Source organism: Aquarana catesbeiana, linkage group LG05, assembly GCF_042186555.1.
Source record: "Aquarana catesbeiana isolate 2022-GZ linkage group LG05, ASM4218655v1, whole genome shotgun sequence".
NCBI classification, from domain to species: Eukaryota; Metazoa; Chordata; class Amphibia; order Anura; family Ranidae; genus Aquarana; species Aquarana catesbeiana.
In genome coordinates, this window is record NC_133328.1 from 510,477,577 (window position 1) to 510,492,756 (window position 15,180).

Consider the following 15,180-nt stretch of genomic DNA (forward strand, 5'->3'; position numbering starts at 1 on the left):
ATGCAATGATCAGAACATGTAATATCTTAGATCCATCCAGGGATCTCTGGGCACATATACGGATGGCAATCGGTGGGACGTAATTCCGATTATTATCTCACTTATCCATAGAGATCAGGATTGTTCCTGATCACATGGCTTCTTCTTTGATCTGTTATCATTAATCTCCAATAACTAGTCATAGATCTGTGTAGAATTTGAATTCTTCGTTTAATTCTAGAGTTGGATCTTTCTATTGTTTACATTAAAAACTGGATGTGATTGTGAGAAATAAACGACAGAGTAATGCAAGGTACACCTACTTGTAGCATAATAATAATAATAATAATAATAATAATAATAATAATAATAATGATGATGATGATGATGATGTTACATTTAGTACATATAATCGCTGTCACCTACAACTGAATACAAGGACATATTTCAGAACCTCTTGCCATGTAAAGATCCGTTGAGTTTTATGTCCTGTGTATTTGTGTGTAGCCGGTGACTGTATATACATGATGACTATCCTGGATGGGGGTATTAGGAATAAAGAGGGTTATTATTAGCACCGATTAATAGAATGAAAACAATCTGATCTGAGCTTATTTTTGCTTTAACAAAGGTGACAAAGGTGACGACAAGATGAATAAAGTGTGATGGGAGTCGGAGGAAAGATTTCAGGGCAATAAAAGGAATATTCCACACCGCGCGGCGCTCATCAGTGCAGGTGTCACTTTTAGGGGGCGGGGCTACATCCACACGGCGCCAGAAACACAAGCGCAGACAGCACACCCACCCTTCACACCTTTGCCGGGCAGCCCCGCCCCCGCGCGCTGATTGGCCGGCAGCGCGGTTATAGACGGCAGGGGGTGTCCTCGGAGTAGACAGGAGTCCCAGCAGAGCGAGCCTCACACAGCCATCCTTCTCTCCAGACATGAGCAGCCCTGACTGTGGCTACGCCAGTGACGAGCAGATCCAGGGGAAGAGCTCCGTGCTGCCAATGATGATGCCCGGCCTGGGCCAGTGCCAGTGGACTGAAACCATGGAAGCCAAAATTAAGTGTGAGCCGGGGACTGCCAGCAGCGGCAGCAGCAGCAGGGGCAAAGCCGAGGCTCGGATCCGCCGTCCGATGAATGCCTTCATGGTGTGGGCAAAAGATGAGCGAAAGAGACTGGCCCAACAGAACCCGGACCTACACAATGCCGAACTCAGCAAAATGCTAGGTAAGTCATCTCCTATCTACACTTCATTCTCACATCTACACAAAGCTGGGTTTTTTATTACAGCTTATCATAAATGAACTCATTATTAATGCTGATCAGAAAATAAATTATTATCAGTGCTCATCATACATGTAAATCTAATGGTCATACATGTAAATCTAATGATCATACATGTAAATCTGATGATCATACATGTAAATCTAATGGTCATACATGTAAATCTAATGATCATACATGTAAATCTGATGATCATACATGTAAATATATCCTTGGTATACCTTGTTCTTATAATTCTTCACCTTTACATTCTAATCCCTACACTTCTCTAGTTTTAGGTTTATTCCTATATAACGCTTCGATTTCTTTTTAGTTACAATGTATTGTTGCGGTGTAGTTACCATTAGAGCCCCTACTTGGATTTTTTACATTTGGATACAATTTGATCATTTTGTTCTCATTCTTAAATCTATTGCCAGTTATTATTATTTGTAGTCTGGTTGTGACATAAGACAATCGCCCCGCATGATGGCTTTTAACAGTTCTAAACAATTGGACAATTTTATTAATGAATGATTAGCATTAATAATTAATTGGAAATTTGCTATAATTCTTAAACATATACTTTATTGTAAATGACTATAATTAATCGTTTGGCTGGGAGATGTAAATATGGTATTACATTCTATATTGTGAATCCCCTACATTAGACATAGAGCTGTTTGTATGAAAAAACAACAATAAAAAATGAAGACATAGAGCTGATCATACTATGCAGTTATAACAATAAGTTATAATATTGCAGGTATAATATTAAGAACATCACTTATACATGATCATTATTAGGCACTTATAAACGTCTTTATATCAATAGGATTGCACAAATTATTATATTGCAAGGATATTTAAAAAAAAAAAAAACTTTGGAAGTATTTTCTTTATTCTCTATTGCAGTTGTCCGCTATGTATTGAGCTGAACATACTATGCAGCTGTAATTATTATTATTATACAGGATTTATATAACGCCAACAGTGTGTGCGGGATTTTACAACATGAGGGCAGACAGTACAGTTATGATACAAATCAATATAGGAGGAATCAGATATTACCAAGATAACTACATATATATATTTTATATAGGCAGTATAAGGCTGGTATAGAGTCATTACATCACAAAGATTGTAATTGATCTTTTAAAACAAAAAAAACATACATTTGTAGCATATAAATATATTTGTTGATAAGGGAATCATTTATGTTACCTCTATGCTCCAGGCAGACTGGGTTTAAAAAAAACGTCTTTTCTCTCGGGAGTAAAAAACGCACATATAGAGCATTTTTTGCACAACATTTGCACGAGTTTAGGAGAGTTTTAATTTTTTTTTGCCTCCAAGCTCCAATCAGAAACGCAAACCAGAAAGTTTTTTTTTTCTGACTTTAAATACTCAAAATATGCCTCTTAACGTCCTAATGTACATGGACACATAGGATAACACTAAGCTGCTTCTACAGGCAGAACACAAACCTCCTGTAGAAGCAAAGTGTTTTAAGCCACTGTGCATAGAGTCACTTACTAATAATTATACTATCTATGTAGTGAATACTGATTACATTGTACAGGATATCTTAAATAAAACCTTTGCAGCACATTATTGGGATCACGTTTTCTAATCAGTATTAATTTATAATTAATCTATAGTTTATATTTAATTGATTTATTAATTATTAATGCTCTAATCCAGTGATCTGCTGTGTATTGAAATAGAATGAGAATTGGTATGAATGAATGTATATGTACTGGTTTGTTCTGATTTAAATTAAATACTACTACATTTTTGTTGAAAAATATTCTATATTTATATACAAGATATAAAACAAAACAGACTTGAATAATACACACATATATATATGTATATATATATATACAGGCATACCCCACTTTTAAGTACACAATTAAGTTTATTTACTAAAGCTGGAATGTGCAAAATCAGGCTCACTTCTGCATAGAAACCAATGAGCTTCTAACCTCAGCTTGTTCAATTAAGCTTTGGTAATAAAACCTGGAAGCTCATTGATTTCTATGCAGAAGTGAGCCTGATTTTGCACTTTCCAGCTTTAGTAAATAAACCCCATTGTGTACTTAAAAGTGGGGTATGCCTGTATTTATAAATAATTATTATTACTACATCGCATCTCATCATCTCTTAATCATTTCTGCTTAAACAAATATATACTGTGTGTATATATATATATATATATATATATATATATATATATATACATCTATATATATATAGATATATATATATAATTACTTTCTGTTTTAAAAAATGCTTTATTTATATATAAGATACAGAAAAGACCAAAAATGAATATTATTAAATTGTACTACTATTACACTGAATTTGCTGTTGGTCATAAAGGTATAGTCCACATTATGTGTTGTTATGTGCTGTTCATCATGCTGATTGTCTGGTTTCTCTTGATTTGCAGGGAAGGCCTGGAAGTCTCTGACCCTGGCAGAGAAGCGTCCATTTGTGGAAGAAGCAGAGAGACTGAGGGTGCAGCACATGCAGGACCACCCCAATTACAAGTACAGACCAAGGAGGAGGAAGCAGGTGAAGAGGATGAAGAGGGCAGACAATGGATTCATGCATATGTCAGAGCAGGTGGACCCAGTAGTCATGAGTACTGATGGGAGGATGTGTGTGGACAGCTTTAATCTGGGCTACCCTGAGCCACCCTACCACCACCATCACCACACTCAAAATCCTCAGAGCAGCCACTACAGGGAGTCTCAGGTAATGGGTGCCCATTATGAGAACTACAACTTACCCACCCCTGAGACTTCTCCCCTGGACATGGCAGAAAATGACTCTGTGTTCTTTACTTCTTCAGTCCAGGAAGAATGCCAGGTAATGCCATACAGCTACAGTGCTGCATACGCTTCCCACCAGCAAAGTTCTGCCAACAGCATGCTTGCCAGGCAAATGGCACAGACTGAGCAAATGGGGCAAGGCAGCCCTGTGCATAGCATGATGGGATGTCAGAGCCCACCACAAATGTATTACAGCCAAATGTACATTCCCAGTACTGGAAGACATCATGCTGTGGCACAAAGTGGGCAGCCATCTCCTCCACCAGAATCCCAGCAGACCAGAGTAGAGCAGGTGCAACAGCCTGAACTGATGGCGGAGGTGGACAGGACTGAGTTTGAGCAGTATCTGAGTTATGTGCCAAAGTCAGACCTAGGAGTGCATTACCATGGACAGGAGCAGCCTGGGATCAATTCAGAGAATGGCCTGATATCCTCTGTACTGTCTGATGCCAGCACTGCTGTCTACTACTGCAATTATTCCAATGTATGAGATACCTTCCACATTCATCTGCTGCAATGGTGTTATCACAATGATTTCCAGCTGAGGAATCACATGCCCTTTAAGTCGTTTCAGACTTTGGACTGTATAGGAAAAAAATATAAAAATGCTATGTAGCAATTAATTTATGTAAATTATTACATATGAACTGCTATGTCTTTACCAGTAGAATTCATTGAGATCAAATTACATTTGATCTTCAGTCTTCATTGAATGCAATGCAACCTAAGTTCATTATTGTGTACATGTACACGAACCCTTTGTATAAAACAATGATTTGTTTTTTTATATATGACAGATTTTTTTTTTTTTTTATGATTTTATTTCGCACTTTTACAAATAAAAGATTTAATATGACCAGTCTTGTCATGCTTTGCCTTTCTCCTAAAATGACTAAGATTACATGTTTAGTGATAGAAAAACAGGTTATTATTATTATTATTATTATACAGAATTTATATATCACCTATAGTTTGCACACTGCAATAAAGAATAAAAAGAGACAGTACTGTTACAATACAATTCAAGAGCTTACAATCTAAAAGGAAATGGTTTTCCAGTTATATATACAATATAAAACAATTCTATTTTAATCCACATTTTTATAGAAAAGAACCGAGCTACTAATTGTGGCAATGTCTTAAAAATGTTCTAAATAGTTCTTGCTGGTATTTTGTTCACATTTCTTGCTTTAACATTCAAAAATAATGGGGTACATTGTCTTTATTGTAACCATATCATTTACTGTATACAAGTCTTTCATTTTTCAGGGATCTAAAAGGTGCAATCTGATTGGTCACTCAAGGTCATTATAGTCCTCAAAGCATAATTGCTCTCCACACTTTATTTTTAATTTGTAAGTACTTGGACGCTGGCTAGGGGGTATTTAAGTCTACATTTATTTACCCTATGTGTGTTTATGTTTACAGATTTTAAGATTTCCTTTTCTGATATCTAGTATATCCTTAAAATGTCAGCTATTTGTTAAAAAAAATGTTTATTGCACTATACAGCTTAAATGTTTTCATATATGTACTGTAAGTTGATACAATGTATTTCTTCATCATCTTCCAAACATTGCTACAGATGTCCTGAATTCCATATAAAACACTGATTTCATAGGTACTGATGGACCAGTAATTGGTAAACTATTTTTCAATGATGATCTCTTATAGGGAATAGCTGTTTGTTCCCGTTATTATTTTCTGAAGATGTTAACATTGCAAGGACAGCAATGCCCACATAAATCCTTTATATATGCTACATGTGTTCTTGATACATATCATTCAGCAGATGATGAGACTAATATAGTATTGCGCTGTGTCCCCATATAGTGTTAGCAGAGGCAAGTCATTGAATCTACTGCTGTTTAAGAATTACAAGTTATAGCATGCCCAGCAACTGGATTCCAGGGATGTCATTAAGAAGCTTGATAACGTGCAAAATTAAATACACTTCCAAAAAGCTAGGACACTTTCTGAAGAGATGGGTGAAATGTATTTCCCATAGAAACCATGAAAATATTATTACTGAGAAATAGGAAATGACAACTGGAATCTGATTGGCCAGCACCTTTCCTTTTTTGTCCTTTAAGGTTTATAAAATAAAGTTTTTGTTCTCTGAAATGCAACTTTTTAGGGATGATAAAAGAGGCATAGGGGTTTATTTACTAAAGGAAAGTAAACTGTGCAAAGTGCAATTGCACTCTGCAAGAGCAGTTGCTCCGGAGCTTAGTAAATGAGCAGAAGCCCTGCTGACTTCCATCACAAAGTGCACAGCCTATCTGCCTTTAGTAAATCAATTCCATTGTCTTGCAGTGGCGGCTGGTGTTTTTTTGTTTGGGGGGGGGCGGCAAACATCCATCGGCACTTACCCCATCTATGCGACGGGCACATTGGGCAGCGCTGGGGATTGGGCATCGGAGGGGATCGGGCATCGGCGGGCACATTGGGCAGCGGTGGGGATCGGGGCATCGGCGGACATCAGGCTGCAGTGGGCATCGGGAGGCAGCAATTGTACTTTCTCCTCTTCGCTTCCATCGTGCGTCTCCTCCCCTCCTCCTAGGTGTCCAAAAGGATTGCCTGTCCTTTCAGTTAATAGGGTGACGCGTATCAGACCTGCTTTCTGATTGGTCGGAAGGAGGATCAGTGTTGCAACAGCGAATATTCATGCGCTGTTGTAACACCTGTGTGGGCTCATGGTGCAATGCTCTGTGCCACAAGCCCACCCTATTTTGAACCCTTTTAGAGGCTCTAGCTCCAATCAGGTGCTTCAAAAAAACACCCCCGACTCTGTAATTCATGCATCGGGCATCCCGAAAGGGGCCGGATGCATGAATAGGGGGTAGCGGCCGTGGATCAGAAAACATCAAAAAGGATGTGGCGGCTGTGGATAAAGGGGGTGGTACCCGAGCGCCCCTAATGGATGGGCCGCCACTTTATTGTAGCAAATTAGCATTAAAAAATTTTTTTATATATAGAGAGAGAGAGAGAATGAGAGAGAGATAATTTTATATTATTATAGAGATTTGTTTATCATGAGAGGTTCATAAAAGGTCTCTGAAGGCTTAAGGCATGGGTGCTCAACCTGTGGCCCTCCAGCTATTGCGGAGCTACAAGTCCCCTCATGCCTCAGCTTTTGGGAGTCATGCTTGTCAGCCTTGCAGTGCCTCATGGGATTTGTAGTTCTGTGACAGCTGGAGGGTTACAGGTTAAGCACCCATGGAGTATGTCCAGCAAAACTTTTTTTTCCTAGTTTTGGATAGAGTAGGGAAGGATTGGAGGCCCGTCAGGTTCTACTGCTATCCAGGGCTCTACTAGAGAGATTTACCTTTAACTAATATCGTGGTGAAAAGAGTTTCTCCAGGCTGGAAGCAAGGGAAAATCTTCAACACAGACAGAATTATAAAAGGCCTCTTCTTTTTTTTTTTTTTTTCAAGAAGTAGGCTAGAGCTCTCTGCTTGATTTATTGCTGTCTACAGATCCCTTTCACACCGAGGGCGTTTTGCAGGCGCTATAGCGTTAAAAATAGCGCCTGCAATCCGCCCTCAAAGAGCTGCAGCATTGTCTCCAGTGTGAAAGCCCGAGGGCTTTCACACCGGAGTGCTGCGCTGGCAGGATGTCAGGAAAAGTCCTGCCAGCAGCTTCCTTGGAGCGGTGAAGGAGCGGTGTGTTTACCGCTCCTCCACCGCTGCTCCCCATTGAAATCAATGGGGCAGCGCTGGGATACCGCCGGCAAAACGCCGTTATTGCGGCAGTTTTAACCCTTTCTCGGCTGCTAGCGGGGTAAAAGCGCCCTGCTAGCAGCCGAAATGCGCTGCTAATCCGACGGTAAAACGCCACTAAAAATAGCGGCATTTTACCGCCGACGCTATGGGCGGCCCGGTGAGAAAGGGCTCTTATAACTAGGGATCAACCGATATCATTTTTTCGATGCCAATACGATACTGATATTTCGGCCACCTCTCGGGCCAATAGCCAATATTGTCTGCTGATATTCTGTACATTCAAAAAAAAATATTTTTTTTATCACTGTTATTGTAATCATCCCTTGTGACAGTAATAGGCAGTGACAGGTACTCTTTATGTAGAGATCAGGGGTCTATAAGACCCCAAACCCCTCCTCTGCACTTGAAAGTTTTCAAAATGTCAAGATCAGCGTTTTTTAATACTTTATATATTTTAAAACTGGCACCTTTAAGATGCCAGTAATCCAGGAAGTGATGTCATGACATTGCTTCCAGGTTACTAGATCCGAGCCCCGAATAAGGCATCGGCTTTGTTTGGGTCTTCTGCCAGCCGGTGGACGTGCCATTGGTTGCTCGGGCCTCCCGATGGGATGGGAGAGCCCGGGCGAGCGACGGAAGGTGGTGGTGGTGGTGGGGGGTGTCCCTTCCCGCTGCTTGTAATAACAGCCAAGCAGCTGCTGAGCTGCATCAGTTGTCATTACAATAAAGCCGACCGTCTGCTCTAAAGAACGTTACCGGGGTAATGCATGCAGCTGCATGCATCACACCTGTAAAATCCCTTGAAGCAATATCGGTAATATTTGTGCCCGATACTTAAAAAAAGTGAATATCGGCCACCGATAATCGGTCGATCCCTAGTTATAACCCTCCCTTACTCTATCTGGAATTAAAGTACACTATTTCCTTTCCTTTAGTTCCACTTTAACCCTTAACTTAAAGGATCACTAAAGATCATTTTTTTTTTTTTAAATAACAAACATGTTATACTTACCTCCACTGTGCAGCTCGTTTTGCACAGAGTGGCCCCGAACCTGCTCTTCTGGGGTCCCTCAGTGGCTGTCTCGGCTCCCCCCCCGCAAGGACTCAACATCTTCATGTGAGCTCCCTCACATGGTGTTGAGAGCTTGCGGGCGCGCTCCCGTAATACAGCCGGCGGCCATATCAGCACACTCTGTCGCTCGGCCCCGCCCACCCGGCGCGCCGCGTCATTGGATGTGATTGAAGCCAATCCATCCACTGTGACCAATCAACGGCCAGGCTGAGCGGCGAAGAGGATGTTGGGGGCGAGCGCAGGACTTTCGAGGGGTCAGGTAAGTAAAATGGGGGGGGCGGTATTGTTGGATGTTTTTTCACCTTAATGCATAGAATGTATTAAGGTGAAAAAACTTTTACCTTTACAACCCCTTTAAAGTGGAAGTACAGACTAATAGAAGAAAATAAATGCCTAAAAACATGTCCCCCCCTCCTCCTCTTACCTATGCTGTATGCTTTTTTAAATCTGCTCCGGTGTAGTCACGTGATCCAGAAGCTGCGGCTCCCCTGTGTCCGGGAACACCCAAAGATGGGGCTGAATTAACCGAGCCGTAATTTCACTCACCAGCTTCCATTACCCCTTTAGTGTCAGCTCTTCCTCCCCTCCCCCGCAGCAGTCACTCACTGGCACAGGGAAGCCGGAGCTTCTCAGTCATGTGACTGCACCTAAGCAGATCAATAAAGAAGGTATTTCTCTTTTATAAACAGTATACAGCATATGTAGGAGGAGATGGGAGACAATGTTTTTAAGCAACCTTAACTTTCTCTTTAAAGTATAACTGAAGTCAAAGCTTTATTTTTATTATACATATAGAATGAAGAAGGATTAAAACACTTCTAACTGTCTGTGTCCTCATTAGGATGATTCACCCCCTCTATTTGTTCTGGTAAAATTATCACCGAAAGTGAAAGTGAAAGAAAATCCTACATTTGTGTGGTCACCAGAACAGGAATAAAGAGGAAACCTTCCAACGAGGACACTAGATGACCCTGATGACTGTGATTTCCCTCACTTTGGAGGGATTTCCTCTTCCTGTTGTGACTATGACAGGGATTGTGACTCTTCCTTACACTATCCATAATGAAAAAAAAATTGCCTTCAGTTCAACTTTACTAAAAAAAAAAAAAAAAAAAAAAATACTCCCCGACTCTTAACACTAAATAATAAACCCATGGCCTTGCCATCATCAGAAAGTGTAGATCCTCCCTAACCTCCCAGTTGTTTTTCCCTAAGAGCCAGTGGCCCCATAGGCAAAATGTTTGTTTGTTGGCCAAATAGTGCATGAGTAGACAGACAATGTCTAATGTTTGTGGGCCCTCAAACTTCCTTGAAGTGTAACCTGTATATGGGGTAGCACATTAGCTTACTGGTTGGCACTGCTGCCTTGCAACACTCGGATCCTCAATTCGAATCCTGGTCAGGACGCTATCTGGATGGAGTTTGCATGATTTTTCAGTGCTTGCCTGGGTTGTTTTCTGAGTACTGTGGGTTCCTCACACACTCCAAAGACATATTGGGAGATTAACTGACTCCTGTGTAAATTGGCCTGAGTATGTGTGTGCATGTGAGATAGGGACCTTAGATTGTAAGCTCTTTGAAGACAGGGACTGATGTAAATGCACTGTATAAATTGTTGGCACCAATTTTTTTTTTTGGGGGGGGGAGTGCAAACAAACTGAAAAATTCACAAAAATACTGAAAAAAACATCAATTGCAGCCTCACTGTGCCCATCAAATGCAGTCACTGTGCCATCAATTGGAGCCACTGTGCCATATTAAAATGCAGCCATTGTGCCATCAATAGCAGCCACTGTGCCCATCAAATGCAGCCACTGTGCCATCAATTACAGAAACTGTGCCCATCAAATGCAGCCACTGTGCCATCAATTGCAGCCACTGTGCCCATTATATGCAGCCACTGTGCCTATCAATTGCAGCCACTGTGCCATCAATTACAGAAACTGTGCCCATCAAATGCAGTCACAGTGCTACCAATTGCAGCCACTGTGCCCATCAGATGCAGCCACTGTGCTCATCAAATGCAGCCACTGTCCCCATTAAATGTTGCCACTGTGCCATCAAATACTGCCACTGTGCCATCAAATGCTGCCACTGTGCCCATCAAATGCTGCCACTGTGCCATCAAATGCCACCACTGTGCCCATCAATTGCAGCCACTGTGGCCCATCAAATGCTGCCACTGTGCCCATCAAATGCTGCCATTGTGTCCCATGAAATGCTGCCACTAAGTAAGTGCCGCTCGCCGTCTGACCAACACTTACCCTATCTCGGTGGCGGGTCAGGCAGCGGGTGATGGCAGCGAGCTGTGGGACCTTGCAGCGGGTCAGACAGCGACGAGCTGTATCCTCAATGCGTCTCCTCCCTTCCTCCTAATAGGCGTCCAATAGCAACACCTGTCCTTTCAGCCAATCGGGTGATGGGTAACAGACCCACACTTCATGATTGTCAGAGAGGCGGTTCAGTGTTAGAAAAGCCATTGTTTACTGCAATCGGAGGCGCCGTTGAGGAGGCTCCTTCACTTCCTGTCTGGTAAAAATGTCCCCAGGACAAGAAGTGCAGAGAAATCTCTCTTGCAGAAACACAGATACAAGTGAAAATGCTTTATATAAGGTTAAGTAGGTGAAACATACGTTGTCAACTTTTTATTGTTGTTTGTTTCAGTTTTCAGTGTTTTCCTTACAGTGGTTGTAAAGCCTTAAGGTTTTTCACCTTAATGCATCCAATGTATTAAGGTGAAAAACCTTCTGTGCTGCAGCTCCCCCCAGACCACCCCTTTTCTTACCTGAGTCTGATCCGATTCAGCGATGTCACTCTCCCCATTGGACAGATTGATAGCAGCTCTTGCTGCTGTCAATCAAAAGCTGTGACATGGGAGTGGGGGGCAGGGCCGAGTCCTGCTGTCTGTGTCAATGGACGCAGCAGCAAGACTCGAGAATAAGCCAGCAAGGGTGCCCCCATGGAAAGTGGTTTTCCGTGGGGTCACTGGGTAAAGAGCAGGGGCCTGGAGGGTTGGCAGGGGACCCCAGAAGAGGAGGATCGGTTCTGCTCTGTGCAAAACCATTGCACAGAGCAGGTAAATATAGGCATGTTTGTTTTTTTTTTAATCAAATGTTTAGAACCACTTTAACTTACTGTCTGGGTAAACGCTGTCCCCAAAACAGAAAGTGATAAAAATCTGTTAAGCAGAAATAAAGAAAAACCTGATAGGGGTTCCAGTTTTTCCCCATTCTATTTAAAACAAACAAAAAAAAGTTTTTGGTCCAGATACAGTACACTTTAATTAAAATCAGGCTACTTTCCTGTGTGGAAAATGTTCACTGAGTCTGGTAACAATATACAAAAACTCTTCAGGGTACAGAATTTACCACCCATAGGACAAACAGCACACCACATTGAATCAGCTCTTCCTTTTCTTGGACTGATCTACGGCTCCAAGCTTTCATGTGGGGGCCTTATGCAGTATGGTTTGCTCCTCTCTAGTTAGGTCAGTTGGGAAGGTATGAAGTCTCCATGGAGGAAGGATATTCTGCTACACACAGCCCACAGCTAGTGCACCTGTTGCTGATAGAGTGGGGGAACCAGCAGGCCCTGTCCTTGATGTATGATAAGATGATCCACATTGCCTAGTTACAAGAAAAAAGTATGCTGGCTTCCATGGTAGTAAATGTTACACACAAGCATCCTTTTCTGACCTGTCAGACAGGTTCCTGCTAGAACTGAACTCAACTGTACATCATGTGCAACTGTTTACTTGTAACCAACCTAGCTGTCACCTCTTGCCCTCTATCACAATATCATAAGTAGTGGTATGTATACTTATATGAACCATGTCACACCACATATCAAGAGGAATGAATGTTCTTGCTGGTTTAGAAAACCATTTTTGACTTCAAACACACCATCAAGTATAGGAATTTAAAAAAAATGGATTAAGAAACTCATCTGAATGAAGAAATCGCCCACTAAATGTCTACCTAACTGCAGGACAATCTGAACCTGACTGTAGCAGCACTCACCAGCGCCTGGCTGACCCCAGCCACGTTGCACCACAACTAGTATGAAGCTGAGGATAGAGAATGATAACTTTCATTGAAAGTTCAAACACACATGCGTGTATATATATATATGTAGCACCCTCTAGTGCAAGAAGTGTAGATAGTTTCTTTTTGTGTAAGTGTAGGTACATTTTTTGCAGGATTGGCTGGCAGCCAAGCCTGTCTGTGTTTTGTCCTGGGTTGGGCAGAAATCCAGGGTTAGCTGGATGACTCACAGGCAGTATCATTGAGACTTCCCCCCTACTTCTTGAAGGTTCTGGAGCCTTCTAGAAGAATGGAGAAGGTAAGGTTGAGCTGCCTGGAGTATTCTGAGGGCCCTGACCAATCCCCAGCTTGGATTGGCAGGGGCAGGCCTCCTCAACTATTCAGGGTCAGCCCAGCTGGGGAAGAGAGTTAGGGTGGAAGCTGGAGATGGAGTTTTAGGCTGCCGTGGCCTTTGAGGGAGCTTCCCAGTCTGAGCGAGGGGGGTTGGGCTGGGGGGTGACCTTGGACCTGGACTCGGGTGCGGACAGGACCTACCCAAAACCACGGAAGTGTCCTGGCCAGGAAGGCACTGGAAGCACGGAGGACAGCGGGAGAACACTGCCGTCAAGTCTCTAGGAGCAACAGGAACAGCCAGGAGGGCTGTTGAGTAACACGCAGTCTGAAGGACTGATAAACACGCCTGAGAGGACTGGGATAGAGCAGTCTGGGATGGGTGCAGTGCCAGTCAGGAGGACTGTGGTGGCACGGGTAGTGGAAAGGGGCAGCTGCAGACAGGAGGGCTGGCAGTGCCTGAAGAGGTGGTTCTGGGAGCAGAAGCCAGAGTCAGTGTCAAGTCCCCACATCAGTGCTAGCTGGTCCTGGAAGTGATAGTTGGCAAGCAAGTGTATGTACTGGAGGTGAAAAATAAGAGGTTGTATATACCGTAGTGTATATAATTTAGTCCCTATGTATATTTCTTCAATCAAGTGGGCATCCCATACTGTATGTACCCCATTCCCATCCAAGTTTTATTCCCCTAATAAAAACAAAGTGCAAGGACTTCTTCTTGACTCAATGTGTTAGGAAATTTGTGTGATTGGCTGTGCAGGGTAGGAGACGAACCACATTCACCAGCGGCTCCAACAGGGTAGCGCTACATATACACACATACAGACACACATGTTCCTATAAATAAATGTAAACAAACATTTTAAAATGTATTAAAACATGGACAATGTCAGTATAGCAGTGGATGGTGTCAGCAGAGCAATGGATGCGTCAGTAGGAAAGAGGTTGTCAGTAAGTGGATGGTGTCAGTCAGTATAGCAGTAGACGAGTCAGTAGGGCAGAGGCTGATGTTAGTATGGCAGTGGATGTTGTCAATCCATAGAGCAGTAGACACAGTCAGTAGGGCAGTGGACTTTGTCAGTAGAGCAGTGGACGGTGTCAGTGGGGCAGAGATTGGTATCAGCAGGGCAGTGGAAGCTGTCAGTAGTATTTTTATTTTATTTATTTATTTATTTTTACAATTTTTTTATTTTTAATTCTTTTTATTCATTTTTTTAGAAGCCCTGTTGGGGGGATTTGGTGAAATATCAGGGTCTAAACAGACCTCGGATGTCTCAATTTTGAGACAGAGATACCTCAGTCCCATTATTATTGTCCCTATTATTATCTGCACTTGACAGTGAATGACTGAGAAATGCTCTGTGCTGAGCGGCTTCCCGTTCATTCAAAAACTGAAGCATAGTAAACAGAGCTTGTCACAAATTTTTGTAAATTCTTTTTATTGTTTTTTTCAAAGGTAAAGATTAATTCTCAAAACAATACCCTGGCTCAAAAAATAACACTAACATACTGTAGACCAACTAGTGACACAGATCAGAAACACAGTAAACAAAGATTTTAAAACTTTACACTGCTCGTATCCACCAGATAAGTAGGATAAGTAATACAGCAAATCAAATTCAACAAACACCATTCTTAGGACTGTAAGGCTGGGTTCACACTTGTGCGATGTTAGACATCGCATGTGATTTGCACCGCACTGCTGTGCAGATCACATGCGATGTCTGTGCGATGCAAATTCAGCCATACAGATTGTATGGCTGAATTTGCATCGCATTTGAACCAAAATAGTGCAGGACCCTTTTTTTGGTCCGCATTGGAATCAGTGTGTATGGGTGTTCACACATCTGGGGGTGTCATTAACTTTGCATTGGCACCCATAGCGGTTCTCAGATGTCAGTGAGAACCGCCGGCAGGTGACATGCG

At 42.1% G+C, this 15,180-nt stretch overlaps 1 protein-coding gene across 1 annotated transcript; it reads left to right on the plus strand.

Annotated features, from left to right (window-relative positions):
• Positions 1 to 871: 871 nt before the first annotated feature.
• Positions 872 to 4,904, plus strand: LOC141146011 (transcription factor Sox-17-alpha-like). Its single transcript, XM_073632787.1, has 2 exons — positions 872 to 1,211; positions 3,703 to 4,904. The coding sequence occupies exons 1-2, from the start codon at positions 923 to 925 to the stop codon at positions 4,575 to 4,577; spliced, it is 1,164 nt and encodes a 387-aa protein (XP_073488888.1). The 5' UTR covers positions 872 to 922; the 3' UTR covers positions 4,578 to 4,904.
• The last annotated feature ends 10,276 nt before the right edge of the window (positions 4,905 to 15,180 follow it).

What these genes read in the sequence shown, in the direction of transcription:
- LOC141146011 (XM_073632787.1), top strand. Translation starts at nt 923, where the DNA reads ATGAGCAGCCCTGACTGTGGCTACGCCAGTGACGAGCAGATCCAGGGG. An exon ending in CGAACTCAGCAAAATGCTAG is followed by an intron (nt 1,212 to 3,702) that starts GTAAGTCATCTC and finishes CTTGATTTGCAG; the next exon opens with GGAAGGCCTGGAAGTCTCTG.